We start from the raw sequence: 17,877 nt of genomic DNA, 5'->3' as shown, positions 1-17,877 counted from the left end.
TACTACCAACTCAAAGGCAGCCACTGAGAAAAGCTTAAAAAAGAAGAAAAATTGGGCCTGGCGTGGTGGCTCATGCCTGTAATCTCAACATTTTGGGAAGCCGAGGCAGGCAGATCACAAGGTCAGGAGACTGAGACCATCTTGGCTAACACAGTGAAACCTCGTCTCTACTAAAAATACAAAAATTAACCAGGCATGGTGGCACATGCCTGTGGTCCCAGCTACTTGGGAGGCTGAGACAGGAGAATTGCTTAAACCTGGGAGGCAGAGGTTGCAGTGAGCTGAGATCATGCCACTGCACTCCAGCCTGGGTAACAGAGCAAGACTCCATCTCAAAAAGAAAAAAAAGGAAAAAATTGATTCATATACTAAGAGAGAAGAAAAGATGGAATTCTATAAAATGCTCAGTTAAAACAAGAGAAGGCAAAGAATAGAAGACCAAAAATGAAACAAAGAATAAGAGCAGCAAATAGAAAAAGGTAATAAATATTGTAGATATTTATCCAACTACATCAATAATTATTTTAAATGTAAATGATCTAATTGCAGTAATTAAAAAGGGTAATGGGTGCACCAAAATCTCATAAATCACCACTACAGAACTTATCTACATAACCAAATACCACCTATTCCATGAAAACCTACTGAAATACAAAATTAAAATTAAAATAATTAAAAATAAAATAAAGCACACAGACTGTCAGGATGGATAAGAAAACAAGACCCAACTATATTTTGTGTATAAAAAATGCACTTTAAATGTCAAGATACAGAGTAAAGGTATAGCGATGTAGAACAATATACCATGCTAACTCTAATGAAAATAAAGCTGGAATAGCTATATTAATTTTAGACAAAGTGGATCAAGAAAATTATTAAAGAAAATTGTCAGGGATAGAAAAGAGCATTACAGATATAGGGTAAAGAGGGGATTAAGGAGTTGGAAGCACCAGGAAATCTGTCTCCCAGCTAAACAAAATTTTACCTATTGGCAGAATCTGTTTGATGCAATTATTTTATTATTTTGAAACTCCGGGGTCTGTTGAAGGCTTGCAACTTCAAGATAAGTGTTGGACAGTAAAATGCAGTTAATTTCGGTCAATTTTAGCTCTAGCACGGTAGTACCTACCCATCCACCACCTCCAGGCCCATGGCACATAACTGAACATGTGTCCCTGAAGCAGCTTGCACAGAGCTTGCAAAAGCCAGGGCGAGAAAAAGGAAACTGTCCTCCAAATGTTGGGAATCTGCACTTTGATTGTTGATTGCTGATCCCAGTCACAGGTGCAAAGAGGTGGTGGCCATTGTTGTACACCCTGCCCATTGCTGCAAGACCCACCTTATCCAACTGAAGTGACTTCTGGGGGATAAAAAGGGCCAGTGCCTTCTCTCCTCCTTACTTTCCTCTTTTCCCTTTTTAAGGATACAGACAGTGTGAAGACTTGGATATTCAAAGACTAACACCTATGTAGGGGAAATTAGAAAGTCATCACATATAACCAGAAAAGACACAGGCTCAGAAAATAACTGAAAGGGCCTTACGTTTACACCTAAGGCCAATCATCATGGCATATGGGAGGCAGGACTAGATTGCAGCACTGGACAGAGCAGCATGTGGAGGCCCACATTTGTGAATTTTAGCTCCAGGTCGACTGCAAGAACAAGCCAGCAATCCTGAGAGGACCCACAGACCCTGTGAGGGAAGTGAACTGCTCCTGCAGGTCTCAGGAGACACCCTAAATACTGTGAGTGCCCCAACTGCAGAAGTGGGAACACACACCCCCACTGCAGAAAGTGAAAGTCTGCGGGAGAAGTTGCCGACTTTACCTGGATCTGAGTCAATTTAGAGAGACAAGCAAAATACAGGGGTAGAGGAAGCAGCAGAAAGGCCCTGGGAACTCACTGGGTTCCCAAGCAGGTCATTCCTGCTGGCACCACAGGGATCCACTGGGAGAGCAGTCAGAGGAGCAGGGGGTAAAACTTCACAGGGAGAAGGAAATCTCCAGGTGAACATTGTAACAGTTTGAACGGATAAGAAGCCTCCTGGCCAGAACTCGGGGGTCGGTGCAAATCCGGTGGTGCAGACTCCAGAGGGAAGGGAAAAAGCAAGTCCTTTTCTTTCACAGCTGGGAAGTAGGTAGCCTAGGGCAAGTTTTCAAGCCCCTCTCGGCCACCGCCCAGAAACAGACTTGGTGCTATTGGTGGGGACATGGTGGGAGGGAGGCAGGCCCTTTGGTTTGTGTGGGAGCTGGGTGAGGTCTGTGACTGCTGGTTTTCCCCCACTTCTCTGACAACCTGCATGACTCAGCAGAGGTAGCCATAATCCTCCTAGGTACACAACTCCAGTGATCTGGGAATCTCACCCCCTTCCCCATAGCAGCCACAGCAAGATCCATCCAAGGAAAGTCTGAGCCCAGACACACCTAACCCCGCCCCCACCTGGTGATCAGTCCCTACCCACCCTGGTAGTGAAAGACAAAGGGCATATAATCTTGGGAGTTCTAGGGCCCTGCCCACCACTGGTCCCTCTCCATACTACTACAGCTAATGCTCTCTGGAAAGCACTACCTCCTGGCAAAAGGCCAACCAGCACAAAATCAGAGCATTAAACCACCAAAGCTAAGAACCCTCACAGAGCCCATTGCACCCCCTCCCCAGCTCACCTCCACCAGAACAGGTACTGGTATCCATGGCTAAGAGACCCATAAATAGTTCACACCAAAGGACTCTGTGCAGACAACCCCTAGTACCAGCTCAGAGCTGGGTAGACTGCCTGGGTGGCTAGACCCAGAAGAGAGACAACAATCACTGCAGTTCAGCTCACAGTAAGCCACATCTATAGGAAAAGGCGGAGAGTATTGCATCAAGGGAACACCCTGTGGGACAAAAGAATCTGAACAACAGTCTTCAGCCCTAGATATTCCCTCTGACAGGGCCTACCCAAATGAGAAGGAACCAGGAAACCAACCCTGGTAATATGACAACACAAGGCTCTTCGACACCGCCCAAAAATCACACTAGTTCACCAGCAATGGATCCAAACCAAGAATAATCCTTGATTTACCTGCAAAATAATTCAGGAGGTTATACTCTCCCCCTTTTCCTATAGATGTGGCTTACTGTAAGCTAATAAGGGAAGCACCAGAGAAAGGCAAAGCCCAATGCAAGAAAATCCAAACAACGATACAAAAGTAAGGGGAGAAATATTTAAAGAAAAAGATGCAAAAGAAAAATCAATCAAAACTTCAGGAAACTTTGGACACACTTTTAGAAATGTGGAATGCTCTGGAAAGTCTCAGCAATAGAATTGAACAAGTAAAAGAAAGAAATTCAGAGCTTGAAACTTTGGACACACTTTTAGAAATGTAAAATGCTCTGGAAAGTCTCGGCAATAGAATTGAACAAATAGAAGAAAGAAATTCAGAGCTCGAAGACAAGGTTTTTGAATTAACCTAATTCAACAAAGATAAAGAAAAAAGAATAAGAAAATATGAACAAAGCCTCCAAGAAGTCTGGGATTATGTTAAACCTAAGAATAATCGGTGTTCCTGAAGAAGAGAATTCTGAAAGCCTGGAAAACATATTTGGGGGAATCATTGAGGAAAACTTTCCTGGCCTTGCTAGGGACCTAGACATCCAAATACAAGAAGCACAAACAACACTTAGGAAATTCATGGCAAAAAGATCTTCACCTAGGCACATCAGATTATCCAAAGTTAAGATGAAAGAAAGAATCTTTAGAGCTGTGAGACAGAAGCACCAGGTTACCTACAAAGAAAACCTATCAGATTAACAGCAGATTTCTCAGCAGAAACCCTACAAGCCAGAAGGGATTGGGACCCTATCTTTATCTTCCTCAAACAAAATAATTGTCAGCCAAGAATTTTGTATCCAGCTAAACTAAGCATCATATATGAAGGAAAGATACAGTCCTTTTCAGACAAATAAATGCTGAGATAATTCACCATTAACAAGCCACCACTACAAGAACTGCTAAAAGAAGCTCTAAATCTTAAAACAAATCCTGGAAACACATCAAAATAGAACCTCTTTAAAATATAAATCACATAGGACCTATAAAGCAAAAATACAAGTTAAAAAGCAAAAACAAAATCAAACAAACAAAAAAAGTACACAGGCAACAAAGAGCATGATGAATGCAAGGGTACTTCATATTTCAATACCAAAATTGAATGTAAATGGCCTAAATGCTCCACCTACAAGATACAGATCCACAGAATGAATAATAACTCACCAACCAACTATCTGCTGCCTTCAGGAGATTCACCTAACACATAAGGACTCGCATAAACTTAAGGGATGGAAAAAGGCATTTCATGCAAATGGATGCTAAAAGTGAGCAGGGGTAGCTATTCTTATATCAGACAAAACAAACTTTAAAGCAACAGCAGTTAAAAGAGACAAAGAGGGACATTATATAATGGTAAAAGGCATTGTCCAACAGGAAAATATTACAATCCTAAATATATATACACCTAACACTGGAGTTCCCAAATTTATCAAACAATTACTACTAGACCTAAGAAATGAGATAGACAGCAACACAATAATAGTGGGAGACTTCAGGTCGTCAAGACAGAAAGTCAACAAAGAAACAATGGATTTAAACTATATCCTGGAACAAATGAACTTAACAGGTGTATATAGAATATTTCATCCAACAACTGCAGAATACACATTCTGTTCAACAGCACATGGAACTTTCTCCAAGATAGACCATATGATAGGCCATAAAACAAACATCAATACATTTAAGAAAATTGAAATTATATCAGGCACTCTCTCAGACCACAGTGGAATAAAACTGGAAATAATCTCCAAGAGGAACTTTCAAAACCATGCAAATACATGGAAATTAAATAAACTGCTCCTGAATGAGCACTGAGTCAAAAACGAAATCAAGATGGAAATTAAAAAATTCTTCAAACAGAACAACAGTAACGACACAACCTACCAAAACCTCTGGGATACAGCAAAGGGGATGCTAAAAGGAAAATTCATAGCCCTAAATGCCGACATCAAAAAGACTGAAAGAGCACAAACTGACATTCTAAGGACACACCTCAAGGAACTAGAGAAACAAGAAAAAAAAAAAAATCAAACCAAAAACTCAGCAGAAGAAAGGAAATAACCAAGATCAGAGCAGAACTAAATGAAATTGAAACAAACAAACAAAAAAAATTACAAAAGATAAATGAAACAAAAAGCTGAATTTTTGAAAAGTTAAATAAAATTGATAGACCATTAGCAATATTAACCAAGAAGGAAGAGAGAGAATCAAAATAACCTCATTAAGAAATGAAATAGGCCTGTAATCCCAGCACTTTGGGAGGCCAAGGCGGGCAGATCACAAGGTCAGGAGATCGAGACCACGATGAAACCCCGTCTCTAGTAAAAATACAAAAAATTAGCCGGGCGCGGTGGCGGGTGCCTGTCGTCCCAGCTACTCAGGAGTCTGAGGCAGGAGAATGGTGGGAACCCAGGAGGCGGAGCTTGCAGTGAGCCGAGATCGCGCCACTGCATTCCCGCCAGGGGGACAGAGCGAGACTCCGTCTCAAAAAGGAGATATTAGAATGGATACGACTGAAATACAAAAGCTCATTCAAGGCTACTATGAGCACATTTATGCACATAAACCCTAAAACCCTGAAGACATGGAGAAATTTCTGGAAAAATACAACCCTCCTATCTTAAATCAGGAAGAATTAGATACTCTGAACAGACCAATAACAAGCAGTGAGATTGAAATGGTAATTTAAAAATTATCAACAAAAAAAGTCCAAGACGAGATGGATTCTCAGCAGAATTCTACCAGACATTCAAAGAAGAATTGGTACAAATCCTTTTGACACTATTTCAGAAGATAAAGAAAGAACCCTCCCTAATTCATTCTATGAAGCCAGCATCACCCTAACACCAAAACCAGGAAAGAACATAAACCAAAACCAAAAACTACAGATAGATATCCTTGATGAACATAAATGCTAAACTCCTTAATAATAGCTAACCAAATCCAACAACATATCAAAAAGATAATCCACCATGATCAAGTGGGTTTCACACCAGGGATGCAGGGATGGTTTAACATATGCAAGTAAATAAATATGATACACCACAGAAAGAGAATTAAAAACAAAAATCACATGATCATCTCAATAGATGCAGATGCAGAAAAAGCATCTGACAAAATCCAGCATTCCTTTATGATTAAAACTTCCAGCAAAATTGGCATACAAGGGACATAGCTTAATATAATAAAAGCCATCTATGACAAACCCACAGTCAATATAATACTGAATGGCGAAAAGTTGAAAGCATTACCTCTGAGAACTGGAACAAGACAAGGATACCCACTCTCACCACTTCTCTTCAACATAGTACTGGAAATCCTAGCCAGAGCAATCAGACAAGAGAAAGAAATAAAGGGCATCCAAATCAGTAAAGAGGAAGTCAGACTGTCACTGTTTGCTGCCAATATGATCATTTGTCTTGAAAATCCTAAAGACTCCTCCAGATAGCTCCTAGAACTGATAAAAGAATTCATCAAAGTTTCTGTATGCAAGATTAATGTGTACAAATCGGTAGGTCTTCTATACACCAACAGTGACCAGAGAATCAAATCAAGAACCCTTTTACAGTAGCTGCAAAAAAAAAAAAAAAAAAAAAACCTTAGGAATATACCTAACCAAGGAGTTGAAAGACCTCTACCAGGAGAACTACCAAACATTGCTGAAAGAAATCATAGATGACACAAACAAATGGAAACACATTCCATGCTCATTAATGGGTAGAATCAATATTGTGAAAATGACCATACTGCCAAAAGCAAACTACAAATGCAGTGTAATCCCCATCAAAATACCACCATCATTCCTCACAGAATTAGAAAAAAAATTCTAAAATTCATATGGAACCAAAAAAGAGCCAGCATAGCCAAAGCAAGACTAAGCAAAAAGAACAAATCTGGAGGTATCACACTACCTTATTTCAAACTATACTATAAGGCCATAGTCACCAAAAGAGTATGGTACTGGTATAAAAATAGGCACATAGACCAACGGAACAGAATAGAGAACCCAGAAATAAATCCAAATACTTACATCCAACTGATCTTCAACAAAGCAAACAAAAACATAAAGTAGGTGAAAGGACACCCTTTTCAACAAATGCTGCTGGGATAATTGGCTAGCTACATGTAGGAATATGAAACTGGATCATAATCTCTCACCTTACACAAAAATCAACTCAGGATGGATTAGGGACTTAAACCTAAGACCCGAAACTATAAAAATTCTAGAAGATAATATTGGAAAAACCCTTCTAGACATTGGCTTAGGCAAGGATTTCATGACCAAAAACCCAAAAGCAAATGCAATAAAAACAAAGATAAATGACTGGGATCTAATTAAACTGAAGAGCATTTGCATGGCAAAAGGAACAGTCAGTAGGGTAAACAGACAACCCAGAGAGTGGGAGGAAATCTTCACAATCTATACATTTGACAAAGGACTAATATCTAGAACCTACAAGGAGCTCAAACAAATCAGTAACATGAAAACAAACAATCCATTCAAAAAGTAGGCTAAGGACATGAATAGACAATTCTCAAAGAAGATATACAAATGGCCAACAAACAAAAAAAAATGCTGAACATCACTAATGAACAGGGAAATGCCAATCAAAACCACAATGCGATACCATCTTACACCTACAAGAATAGCCATAATCAAAAAATAAAAAACAGTAGGTGTTGGCATGGATGTGGTGATCCAGGAACACTTCTACACTACTGGTGGGAATGTAAACTAGTATAGCCACTATGGAAATCTGTGCAGAGATTCCTAAAAGAACTAAAAGTAGAACTACCATTTGATCTAGCAATCCCACTACTGGGTATCTACCCAGAGGAAAATAAGTCAGTATTGGAAAGAGATACTTGCACATGCATATTTATAGCAGCACAATTCACAATTGCAAAATCATGGAACCAACCAAATGCCCATCAATCCACGAGTAAATAAAGAAACTGTGGTATATATACATACAATGGAATACTACTCAGCCATAAAAAGGAAAGAATTAACAGCATTTGCAGTTACCTGGATAAGATAGGACACATTCTAAGTGAAGTAGCTCAGGAATGGAAAACCAAACATTGTATGTTCTGACTGATATGTGGGAACTAAGCTATGAAGATGCAAAGGAGTGGGAATGATACAATGGACTTTGGGGACTTAAGGGGAAGAGTGGGAGCAAGGGTGAGGAATAAAAGACTACAAATATGGTGCAGTGTATACTGCTCAGGTGATGGGTGCACCAAAATCTCACAAATCACCACTAAAGTGGTGATTCTCACCCATCTTCAGGATTTATTGGTTTTTGTTTGTTTGTTTGAGAGAGAAGGGAAATCTAAAATCTATAATCTAAGCTTCCACCTTAAGAACCTAGAAAAAAAGGCAATTTAAATGCAATATGGCTGGGTGCAGTGGCTCATGCCTGCAGTCCCAGTACTTTGGGAGACTGAGGCAGGTGGATCACCTGAGGTCAGGAGTTGAAGGCCAGCCTGACTACAAAATTTACTCATGTAACCAAATACCACCTGTACCCTAATAACTTATGGGGGAAAAAAAGTTTACACTTAAGGCCAATTTTCAGCCAGAGGTAGTCTACAACAATCAAAACCAAAACAAACAAACAAACAAAAACCAGTAAATCCTGAAGATGGGTGAGAATCTACTTTCCACAGTTACTATATTATTAGTGATAGAACTCTAAGGAGAAACAGATAAACCCACCCTTATAGTTGGAGACTTTGGCATTGCTTTATCAGAAATGGACAGGTCCAGCAGTCAGAAAATAGGTAAGGATATAATTGAATGGAAAAGTACCATCAATCAACTGGATCAAATCAATATTTGTAAAATATTTCATCCGATGACAGCAGAATATATACTCTTTTCATGCTCACAATCAACATTCACCAAGATATACCACATTCCAAGCCATAAAATACATCTCAACAAATTTAAAATAATAGACATTATACAAAGTATGCTCTCGGACTGCATTGGAATTAAATTAGAAATCAATAATAAAAAGATAGCTGGAAAACCTCAAAACTCGTGGAGATCAAACAACACATTTTAAGATCAAAGGAGAAGTCTGTAGAAAAATTTAAAAGTACTTCAACTTCAATTAAAATGACAAAAAAACTCATCAAAATGTGTGGGATGCAGTGAGACAGTACTAAAAGGGAAATTTACAGAACTGAATACATCCATTATAAAAGAAGGGAAATCTAAAATCTATAATCTAAGCTTCCACCTTAAGAACCTAGGAAAAAAGCAATTTAAATGCAATATGGCCGGGTGCAGTGGCTCATGCCTGTAATGCCAGCACTTTGGGAGACTGAGGCAGGTGGATCATCTGAGGTCAGGAGTTCAAGGCCAGCCTGACCAACATGGTGAAACCCCATCTCTACTAAAAATACAAAAATTGACTGGGTGTGGTGATGCATGCATGTAGTCCCAGCTACTCAAGAGGCTGAGGCAGGAGAATTGCTTGAACCTGGGAGGTGGAGGTTGTGCCACTGCATTCCAGCCTAGGCAACAGAGAAAGACTCTGTCTCAGAAAATAAATAAATAAATAAATAAATAAATAAATAAATGCAATGTAAGCAGAAGAAAAGAAAAGAAATAATAAGAATTAGAGCAGAAATCAATGAAATTGGAAATAGGAAATAAAGAAAAAAGGTGATTCTTTGAAATGATAAATAAATTGTAAAACATTCACATAGGTTAACTAAGAAAAAAGAGAAAAGACACACATTGCTAATATCAGAAAGGAAAGTGGAGCCATCATTACTGATCCTATGAACATTAAAAAGATAATAAGGAAACATAATTGATTCCATGGCCACAAATTCAAAAACCTAAATAAAATGGACCAATTTTTTGAAGGATATGATTTACCAAAACTCACACAAAGAGAAATAGATAATCTCAATAGTGCCACATCTATTTTAAAATTAGATCAATAATTAAAAACCTTCTAAAACAAACAAACCATGCCCAATTGAATTCATTGCTGAGTTCTCCCAAACATTTAAGGAAGTAATGATTACTTACAGAAAATAGAAACAAAAGGAATACTTTCTAACTCATTCTATGAGACCAGTATTACAAAGGCATTGCAAAAAATAAAACTATAGACCAATATCTCTCAGAAATATAGATGCAAAAATTCTCAACAAAATATTAGAAAATGGAATCTAACAATGTAAAAAAAATTGTATATCACAACCAACTCAGATCTATTCCAGGATGGAAGGCTGATTCAACATATGAAAATAAATTAATATAATCTATAATTTCAACAAACTAAAGGACAAGAATCTCATGATTATGTAAATAGATACAGAAAAGTATTTGACAAAATTCAACACTTGTTCAAGATAAAAACTCCTAGCAAACTAGGATTAGAGCAGAACATCCTCAACTTAATGAATGACATCTACTGTTAACATCATACTTGAAAGAAAAACCTACTGTTAACATCATACTTGATGATGAAAAACTAGATGTTTTCCTACTAAGATCAGGAATGAGGCAAGGATGTCCGTTCTTACCCCTCCTATCAACATTGTTCTGAGAGTTTCAGCTAATGCAATAAGACAAGAAAAGGAAATAAGAGATATACAGATTGGAAGGAAAGAAAGAAAACCATCTTTGCAGATGACATGGTTATCTATGTAGAAATCCCAAAGAAAAAACCAAAACAAAACTCTCCCAGAACTAAGTAAGCAATTATGGCAAGCTGTACGATAAAATATAATATTAGACAAAAGGTAATTGCTTTCTTATTATCCAGCAATTTAAAAAAATGAAATTTGAAAATAAAATATAAACCATTCCCACTAGCACCAAAAAAAGGTCAAATAAAGAATGCGCTTTATATGAGGAAAACTACAAAATTCTAATGAAGAAAATGTTTTAAAATACCTAAATAAATGCAGACATATTTCGCATACATGGATAGGAAGTCTCAATATCATCAAGATGTCAGTTATTTCAATAAAATCTGTAAATTAAATGAAATCCCATATAATTTGTTATCCCAGAAAGTTAATTTGTGCATTTTGCTAAATGGATTCTAATGCTTATATGAAGATGCAAAGGACCCAGAATAGTCAACACAACATTAAACAACAGTGCTGGAGATCTGACATGACACTACCCAAATTCAATACTTAGTAGAAAGCTATAAATCAACACAATATGGTACTGGCAAAGGAAGAGACAAATACGTGATTGAACAGAAATAGATCCACACAAATGAAGTCAATTGATCTTTGACAAAGGAACAAAAGCAATTCAATGGAGGAAATGTAGTATTCAATAAATGGTGCTGGAACAACTGGACATCTGTATTAGTCCGTTCTCACATTGTTATAAAGAACTTCCTGAGACTGGGTAATTTATGAGGAAAGGAAGTTTACTGTTCTTTTACAAAGAAAGGAATTATTGGTTCATAGTTCCACTGGCTATACAGGAAGCATGGCTGGGGAGGCCTCAGGAAACTTACAATCATGGCAGAAGGTGAAGGGGAAGCAAGCACATCTTCACATGGTCGCAAGAGAGAGCAAAGGGAGAGGGGCTACACACGTTTTAAACAGCGAGATCTCATGAGAATTCACTCACTATCATGAGAACAGCAAGGGGGAAATCCATCCCCATGATCCAGTCACCTTCCACCAGGTCCCTCCCCTAACATTGAGGATTACAATTCCACATGGGTTTGGGTTGGGACACAAAGTCAAACCACATCAACATCTAAATGCAAAAAATAAATCTAGACATAGACCTTATACCTTTCACAAAAATTAACTGAAAATAGATCATAGACCTAGATCTATTTTAATGTTTTAAAGTGCAAAACTATAAATTTCTAAGCAGATAACAAAGGAGAAAACCTAGATGACCTTAGGATTGATGATGAAGTTTTGGAGACCACACCAAAAACATGATCCATGAAATAAGTAATTGATAATCTGGATTTCATTGTAATTAAAACTTCTGCTCTGCAAAAGACACTGTTTAAAGGACGAAGTGACAAGCTAAAGACTGGTAGAAAACATTTGCAAAACATATATCTTCATAAAGGATTGGTACCCAAAATACACAAAGAATTCTTAAAACACAATAATGAAACAATCCAATTAAAAAGTGAGCAAAAGACCTGAACAGACATCTTACCAAAGAAGATGTTCATGTAGCAAATAAGTACATGAAAAGATGCTCAACATCATATGTTATTAGATAATTAGAGAATTTTCAAGTAAAATAACAATAAGATACCACTATACAGCTATTAGAATGGATAAAATCAAAAACACTGACAAAATTAATAGCTGACAAAGATATGGAAAAACCAACACTAACATTCATTGTGGGAATGCAAAATGGTACAGCCTCTTTGAAACACAGTTCAGCCTTTTCTTATAAAACTAAACACACTCTTACCATATGATCCAGCAATTGTGCTCCTTGGTATTTAACCAAATGAGTTGAAAACGTATGTACACACAAAAACCAGCACACAATGCTTATAGCACTTCATTAATAATTGTCAAAACTTGGAAGCAACCAAGATATCCTTCAATAGGTAAATGCATAAATGAATTGTGGCACATTCATATCAGAAAACAGCATTCAACAATAAAAAGAAATAAACTAGTACAAAAAGACATAGAGGAAACTTAAATACATGTTAGTGAAATCAGTCAGTCTGAAAAGGCTACATATTGTATGATTCCATCTGTATGACATTCTAAAAAAGAAAAAATGATGGAGACAGCCAAAAAGATTAGTGGTTGCCAGTGGTTCAAGTGGAGGGTGAGAGGGATAAATAGGTGGAGCACAGGGGATTTTTATGGCAGTGAAGCTATTCTCTATAACACTGAAATGGTAGACACACTAGTTAAAACACATAGAAAATTCAATAGACGTAGTGACCCCTAAGGTAAATTATGGATGTTAGGTATTGGTGAATCAATTTTAACAAATGTATCACATTACTGCAGGATGCTAATAATGGGGGAAAATGAAGGTTGGGATATAAGAAGGTATATGTCCTTCCTGCTTGTTTTTCTGTAAGCCTAAAACAACTCTAACAAAATTAAGCTTATTAATTAAAAAAATCAATCCATCATCGAATTAGAAAATGGACAAAAGACATAAAGACACATGTCACTGAGGAGGACATACAGATAGTGAATAAGCACATGAAAAGATGTTCATTAATTATTGGGGAACTGCAAATTAGGACCATGACAATACCAAATACTGGTGAGGATGTAAAGAGCCTGATTTTCTCAAGCATTGATAATGGAAATGTAAAATAATACAGTCACTCTGGAAAATACCTTGTCAGTTTCTTTTTTTAAAAATTAAATGTAATAACTACCATAGGACCCTGAATTGCACTCTTCGGCATTTATCCCAGAAAAATGAAAACACATGTCCACCCAAACACCTATAAATCAATGTTCCTGGATGCATTATTTGTAATAGCCAAAATATGGAAACAACTACAACGCCCCTCAACAGGTGAATGGGTTAACAAATTGTAGTACAGATAATATGGTACCAAATCTCTGCGGTGCAGCAACAAAAAGGAACAAACTATTGATACACGCAACAACTTGGATAGATCTCAAGGCCATTATGCTGAGTGAGAAAAGCTGATCTTGAAATGTCACATACTGTATAATTCCATTTATATAACATTCTCAAAATGACAAGAGTGTGAAGATAGAAAACGTATCAGTGATTGCCAACGGTTGATGATGGTGGGAGATCAGGAGGGTTAGAGTGACTATCAGGGAATAGCAGAGGCAGACCCTTGTGGTGCTAGAGGATTTCAGTATTCTCATTGGCATGGTGGCTGCATGAATCCACATTTGTGATAAATGACATAGACCTGTACACACACAATGAACCAGTGTCAGTCTCCTGTCTTTGTTAAGGTACTATAGTTATATACGTTGGAACAATTAGGGGAAATTGGGTGAAGGGTTAGTGCACAGAGTTGCTGTGTGCTAACTTCATAATTTTCTATGAATCTACAATTATTTCAAAATAAAAAGTTGACCGGGCACGGTGGCTCACACCTGTAATCCCAGCACTTTGGGAGGCTGAGGCAGGCAGATCGCCTGCAACCAGGAGTTCGAGAACATCTTGGCCAACATGATGAGACCCTGTCTCCACTAGAAATACAAAAATTAGCCAGGCATGGTGGTACACGACTGTAATCCCAGCTACTCAGAAGGCTGAGGTAGGAGAATCGCTTGAACCTGGGAGGCAGATGTTGCAGTGAGCCAAGATTGCATCACTGTACTCCAACCTGGGTGACAGAAGGAGACTCTGTCGCAAAAAAATAAAATAAAATAAGTTAAAATTTTTTGATGTTTAGAATTACGAACATGACATGTTTATCAGTTAGGCATAGTTAAAGAGAGAATTGGTAAGTTGTAAATAAGTTGACTGAAGCCTGGAGATAAAAAAAAAAAAAAAAAGAATGTGAGACATGTAAAAGGGCATAAGAGATGTATGGCAGTCAGCAGAAAGATTTAACATATACATAATCAGAGTCCCAGAATGGGAGGAGAGAGGAAATGAAGAGAGGAAAACTTTGGGAAGATAATAGGTTAGAATTTTCCAAAACTGAAGAGAGACACCAAATTACAGATTCAGGAAATTCTGTGAAATTCAAGAAGAGGAAGTACAAAGAAAATTATCCTTGTATCACAGTAAAACAAAGACAAAAAAACAAACAGCACTCCCAGTGGCAACACAGGAGGACGTATTTTTACATGTTCTTCATCATCACAACATTAAAAGTACAACTGACATCTCAACAGAAATCAAAGAAGAAAGAATTCAATGGACTTATACAAAGTACCAAAAATAAAACTAGCTCCCAAACACTCTAGAATTCTATACCCAGAAAAAATATCTTCCCAGAGTGAAGGCACAATAAAGACACTTTCAGAATAACAAGACTGAAATAATTCATTGTATCAAATTCACAATAAAAATTTCTAAAGGGAATTCTATAGACTAAAGGAAAAGATGTCAAATGGAAATAAGAAAATGCAGAGATAAGAAAATGGAATAATATGAAATAATTAATCCAAGAAGCAGCAAGAACATAGAGAAAAGCAATCATATAATAGTTGGGCCAAATAAAAAACAAATAGTAAGACAGTAGATAACATTTAAATGTATCAATAACTACCTTGAGTGTAAATGAACAAAATAAATATCCATCCTAACACTGGATTTTAAAAACAAATTTTTAAAATAGCAACCATCAATGCTGCTTTCACACGATACGTCTTAAATATAAATGAACAGGGAGGTTGAAAGTAGAATGAAAAATGTCTATATCATGCAAACATTAGCCAATAGAAAACATATGTAATTATAGCAATGTCAGACAAAGTACCCTGCAGGACAAAATGCGCCACTAGAGATATAAAAAGCATTTCCTATTGATAAATGATGATTTACCAGGGAGATACCACAATTCTAAATGTGTATGTACCAAATTAATATGCTTCAAAATAGGTACACAATTTAACAGATATAAAAGTGGAAATAGACATATCTACACTCAGTGTGAGATTTTAACATACCTCTCTCAGCAACTAATTTGCATTTCTTTGGTTATTGGAGGATCAGAATTGGTTTTGTGTTCTTCTTAGTTTTTTGTGGTTATATATGAAGCTGATACTTCACATATTTCACATGTTTTTCCACTGGAATGTTGCCTTTTTGCTTATTGATATGTAAGTCTTCTTTTTAAGATTTACTTTACAACATATGCTATAAGTAGTTCTTGCCAGCATTTGTCTTTTTATGAGTTTTGAAATTTTTGTAAAATACAATCTTCTCAACATTTTAAGTGATGTTTCCTGCATTGTTTTCATCTCTGAAACCTAAAAGAGTGTGTTTTGATAGATTTATTTTTCCCTAGACAGAGTATTCTAATGAGTCTTAATATTTACACGATAGGTCACCTCATTTAAATAGAATCTATTCAAATTGTACTGAAATTGTTTGTGGGAATTTTAAGGGAGATCTTTCTTTCTACCTGAATGATCTTTCTTCCAAATCTTTATTTATTTGACAACTATTTCTTGATCTTCTCTTCAGTGCCAGGCACTGTTTCAGGAGCTAGGGATAGAGCAGGGATTCAAATAGACCTTCCCTCCCCGCACATTCTGTTGGGAAGAAGGAAGCAGTAAACACATATAGAAACAAATCTGTATGGCCTGTGGAGATGCACGCAATGGAGAAAGATAAAGCAGAGCAGGAGGGCAGAGACAGACATTTGGGATAAGATGGCAGGTACACCTTGATCCCCTGGCAGACTCTTTTTGCATCCTTCAAAATGTCACCTTGCTGTCACCTTGCTCTGCGTGCTAACTTTGAGCCATGTCAGCCCTTCCACACTATACTGATTTGCTTATGCTCCCGAGTCTTCCATGACCTCCCAGATTAGGATAAAATGTTACATAAAATCACACCCGCCATGATTTCCCCAGTCACACGTTAGCTATTCATGGGAAGTAACTCGGGAAGTAACTTGAATTGACAAAAAAAAAAAAAAAAAAAAATTGGAGGTAAAAAGCGTTTCTCAAAGATTAATTCTTTTTTTCTTTTTTTGTTTTTTGTTTTTTGTTTTTTTTTGTTTTTTGGTTTGTTTGTTTGTTTGTTTGTTTGTTTTTGAGACAGAGTCTAGCTCTGTCGCCCAGGCTGGAGTGCAGTGGTGCAATCTCGGCTCACTGCAACCTTCGCCTCCCCGGTCCACGCCATTCTCCTGCCTCAGCCTCCCGAGTAGCTGGGATTACAGGCGCCCGCCACCACGCCCAGCTAATTTTTTTTTTGATATTTTTCGTAGAAACAGGGTTTCACTTTATTGGCCAGGAGCCACAAGTGCTGCTGAACTTACAAAGAACGGAATCAGGCCAGCCGCTCTGTCTCTCTCCAGGGCTTCCTGCAGGGCAGACGCACGCATGGCGAAGTTGCCATCTGAGGGGATGGCTTTTAACTTCACTCCACCAATTAACCCAGCTCTTTCCACTGAAGAGTGTGCCTGGAAGGAAGACAGCAGAGTTGGATTTGTACAGGTGTGTGCATGCAGTTATTACCAGACCCCGGATCTGCAGAGAGCAGCCAACATTGCAAACACAAGGTTCCTCTCACGGCACAAGGGGCAGAACTGCTCTTGACTCCTCCCTCTCCCCTGCACCTTCCTGAGACTGCTTTTTTTCCTGGAGTTGTTTCTGTTCCTGTGGAATCTTGCTTTTAAGTTTGAAGAATCGGGCACTAACAAATGTAGAGTGCTGGGTCAATATTCATGAAGTTTTTCATTTGTTTGAATTCAAGAGGCGAGACCCTGGAAAGGCAAGCGGCGAGACCCTGGAAAGTAGATCCCAGAGGTGAACTTAGAAATCCTAGGCTCAAATCTGTCCGCTGCCCCTGACTGTGGAGACTTGGGGAGCTTGGTGGCCAGGCTCAGTAAACACTGCCTGGAGGAAAGAAACCAGCCAAAAGGCACCACCACTGTGGCAGATCTATCCTCTCTCAGCGATTCTCAGGAAACGCAATTCTCATGAAAGCTGGCCACCTTTTGCCCTGCAGCCCCCACCGCTACTGTCTCCTGCTTGACCCTACCCAGGGGCCTGAGATCACAGAATAACAAAGCTGCAGTTAGGGCTCAGGACTTTGATCCCTATGTCCAGTTTCTCTATAATGATGCTGGGAAGGCAGGCCAGATAATCACAACGTA

General features: G+C 38.0%; 1 protein-coding gene across 8 annotated transcripts in view; it reads right to left on the bottom strand.

The window, feature by feature from the left end:
• DDC (dopa decarboxylase (aromatic L-amino acid decarboxylase)) overlaps positions 1–17,877 on the bottom strand; it is a 114,454-nt gene that overhangs the window by 59,442 nt on the left and 37,135 nt on the right. For 6 of the 8 annotated variants that reach the window (XM_012002095.1, XM_012002096.1, XM_012002094.1 and 3 more), the window contains one exon: positions 17,038–17,181. The exons of the other annotated variants lie outside the window; for them this stretch is intronic. In XM_012002095.1, the coding sequence (XP_011857485.1) occupies positions 17,038–17,181 (144 nt within the window). The remainder of the gene's footprint in view (positions 1–17,037; positions 17,182–17,877) is intronic. 8 annotated transcript variants of the gene reach the window in all.

This window comes from Mandrillus leucophaeus, unplaced genomic scaffold (genome assembly GCF_000951045.1).
Source record: "Mandrillus leucophaeus isolate KB7577 unplaced genomic scaffold, Mleu.le_1.0 Scaffold678, whole genome shotgun sequence".
Classification (NCBI taxonomy): Eukaryota; Metazoa; Chordata; class Mammalia; order Primates; family Cercopithecidae; genus Mandrillus; species Mandrillus leucophaeus.
The sequence above is the reverse complement of the archived record's forward strand: the minus strand, read 5'-3'. Positions and strand labels throughout refer to the sequence as shown.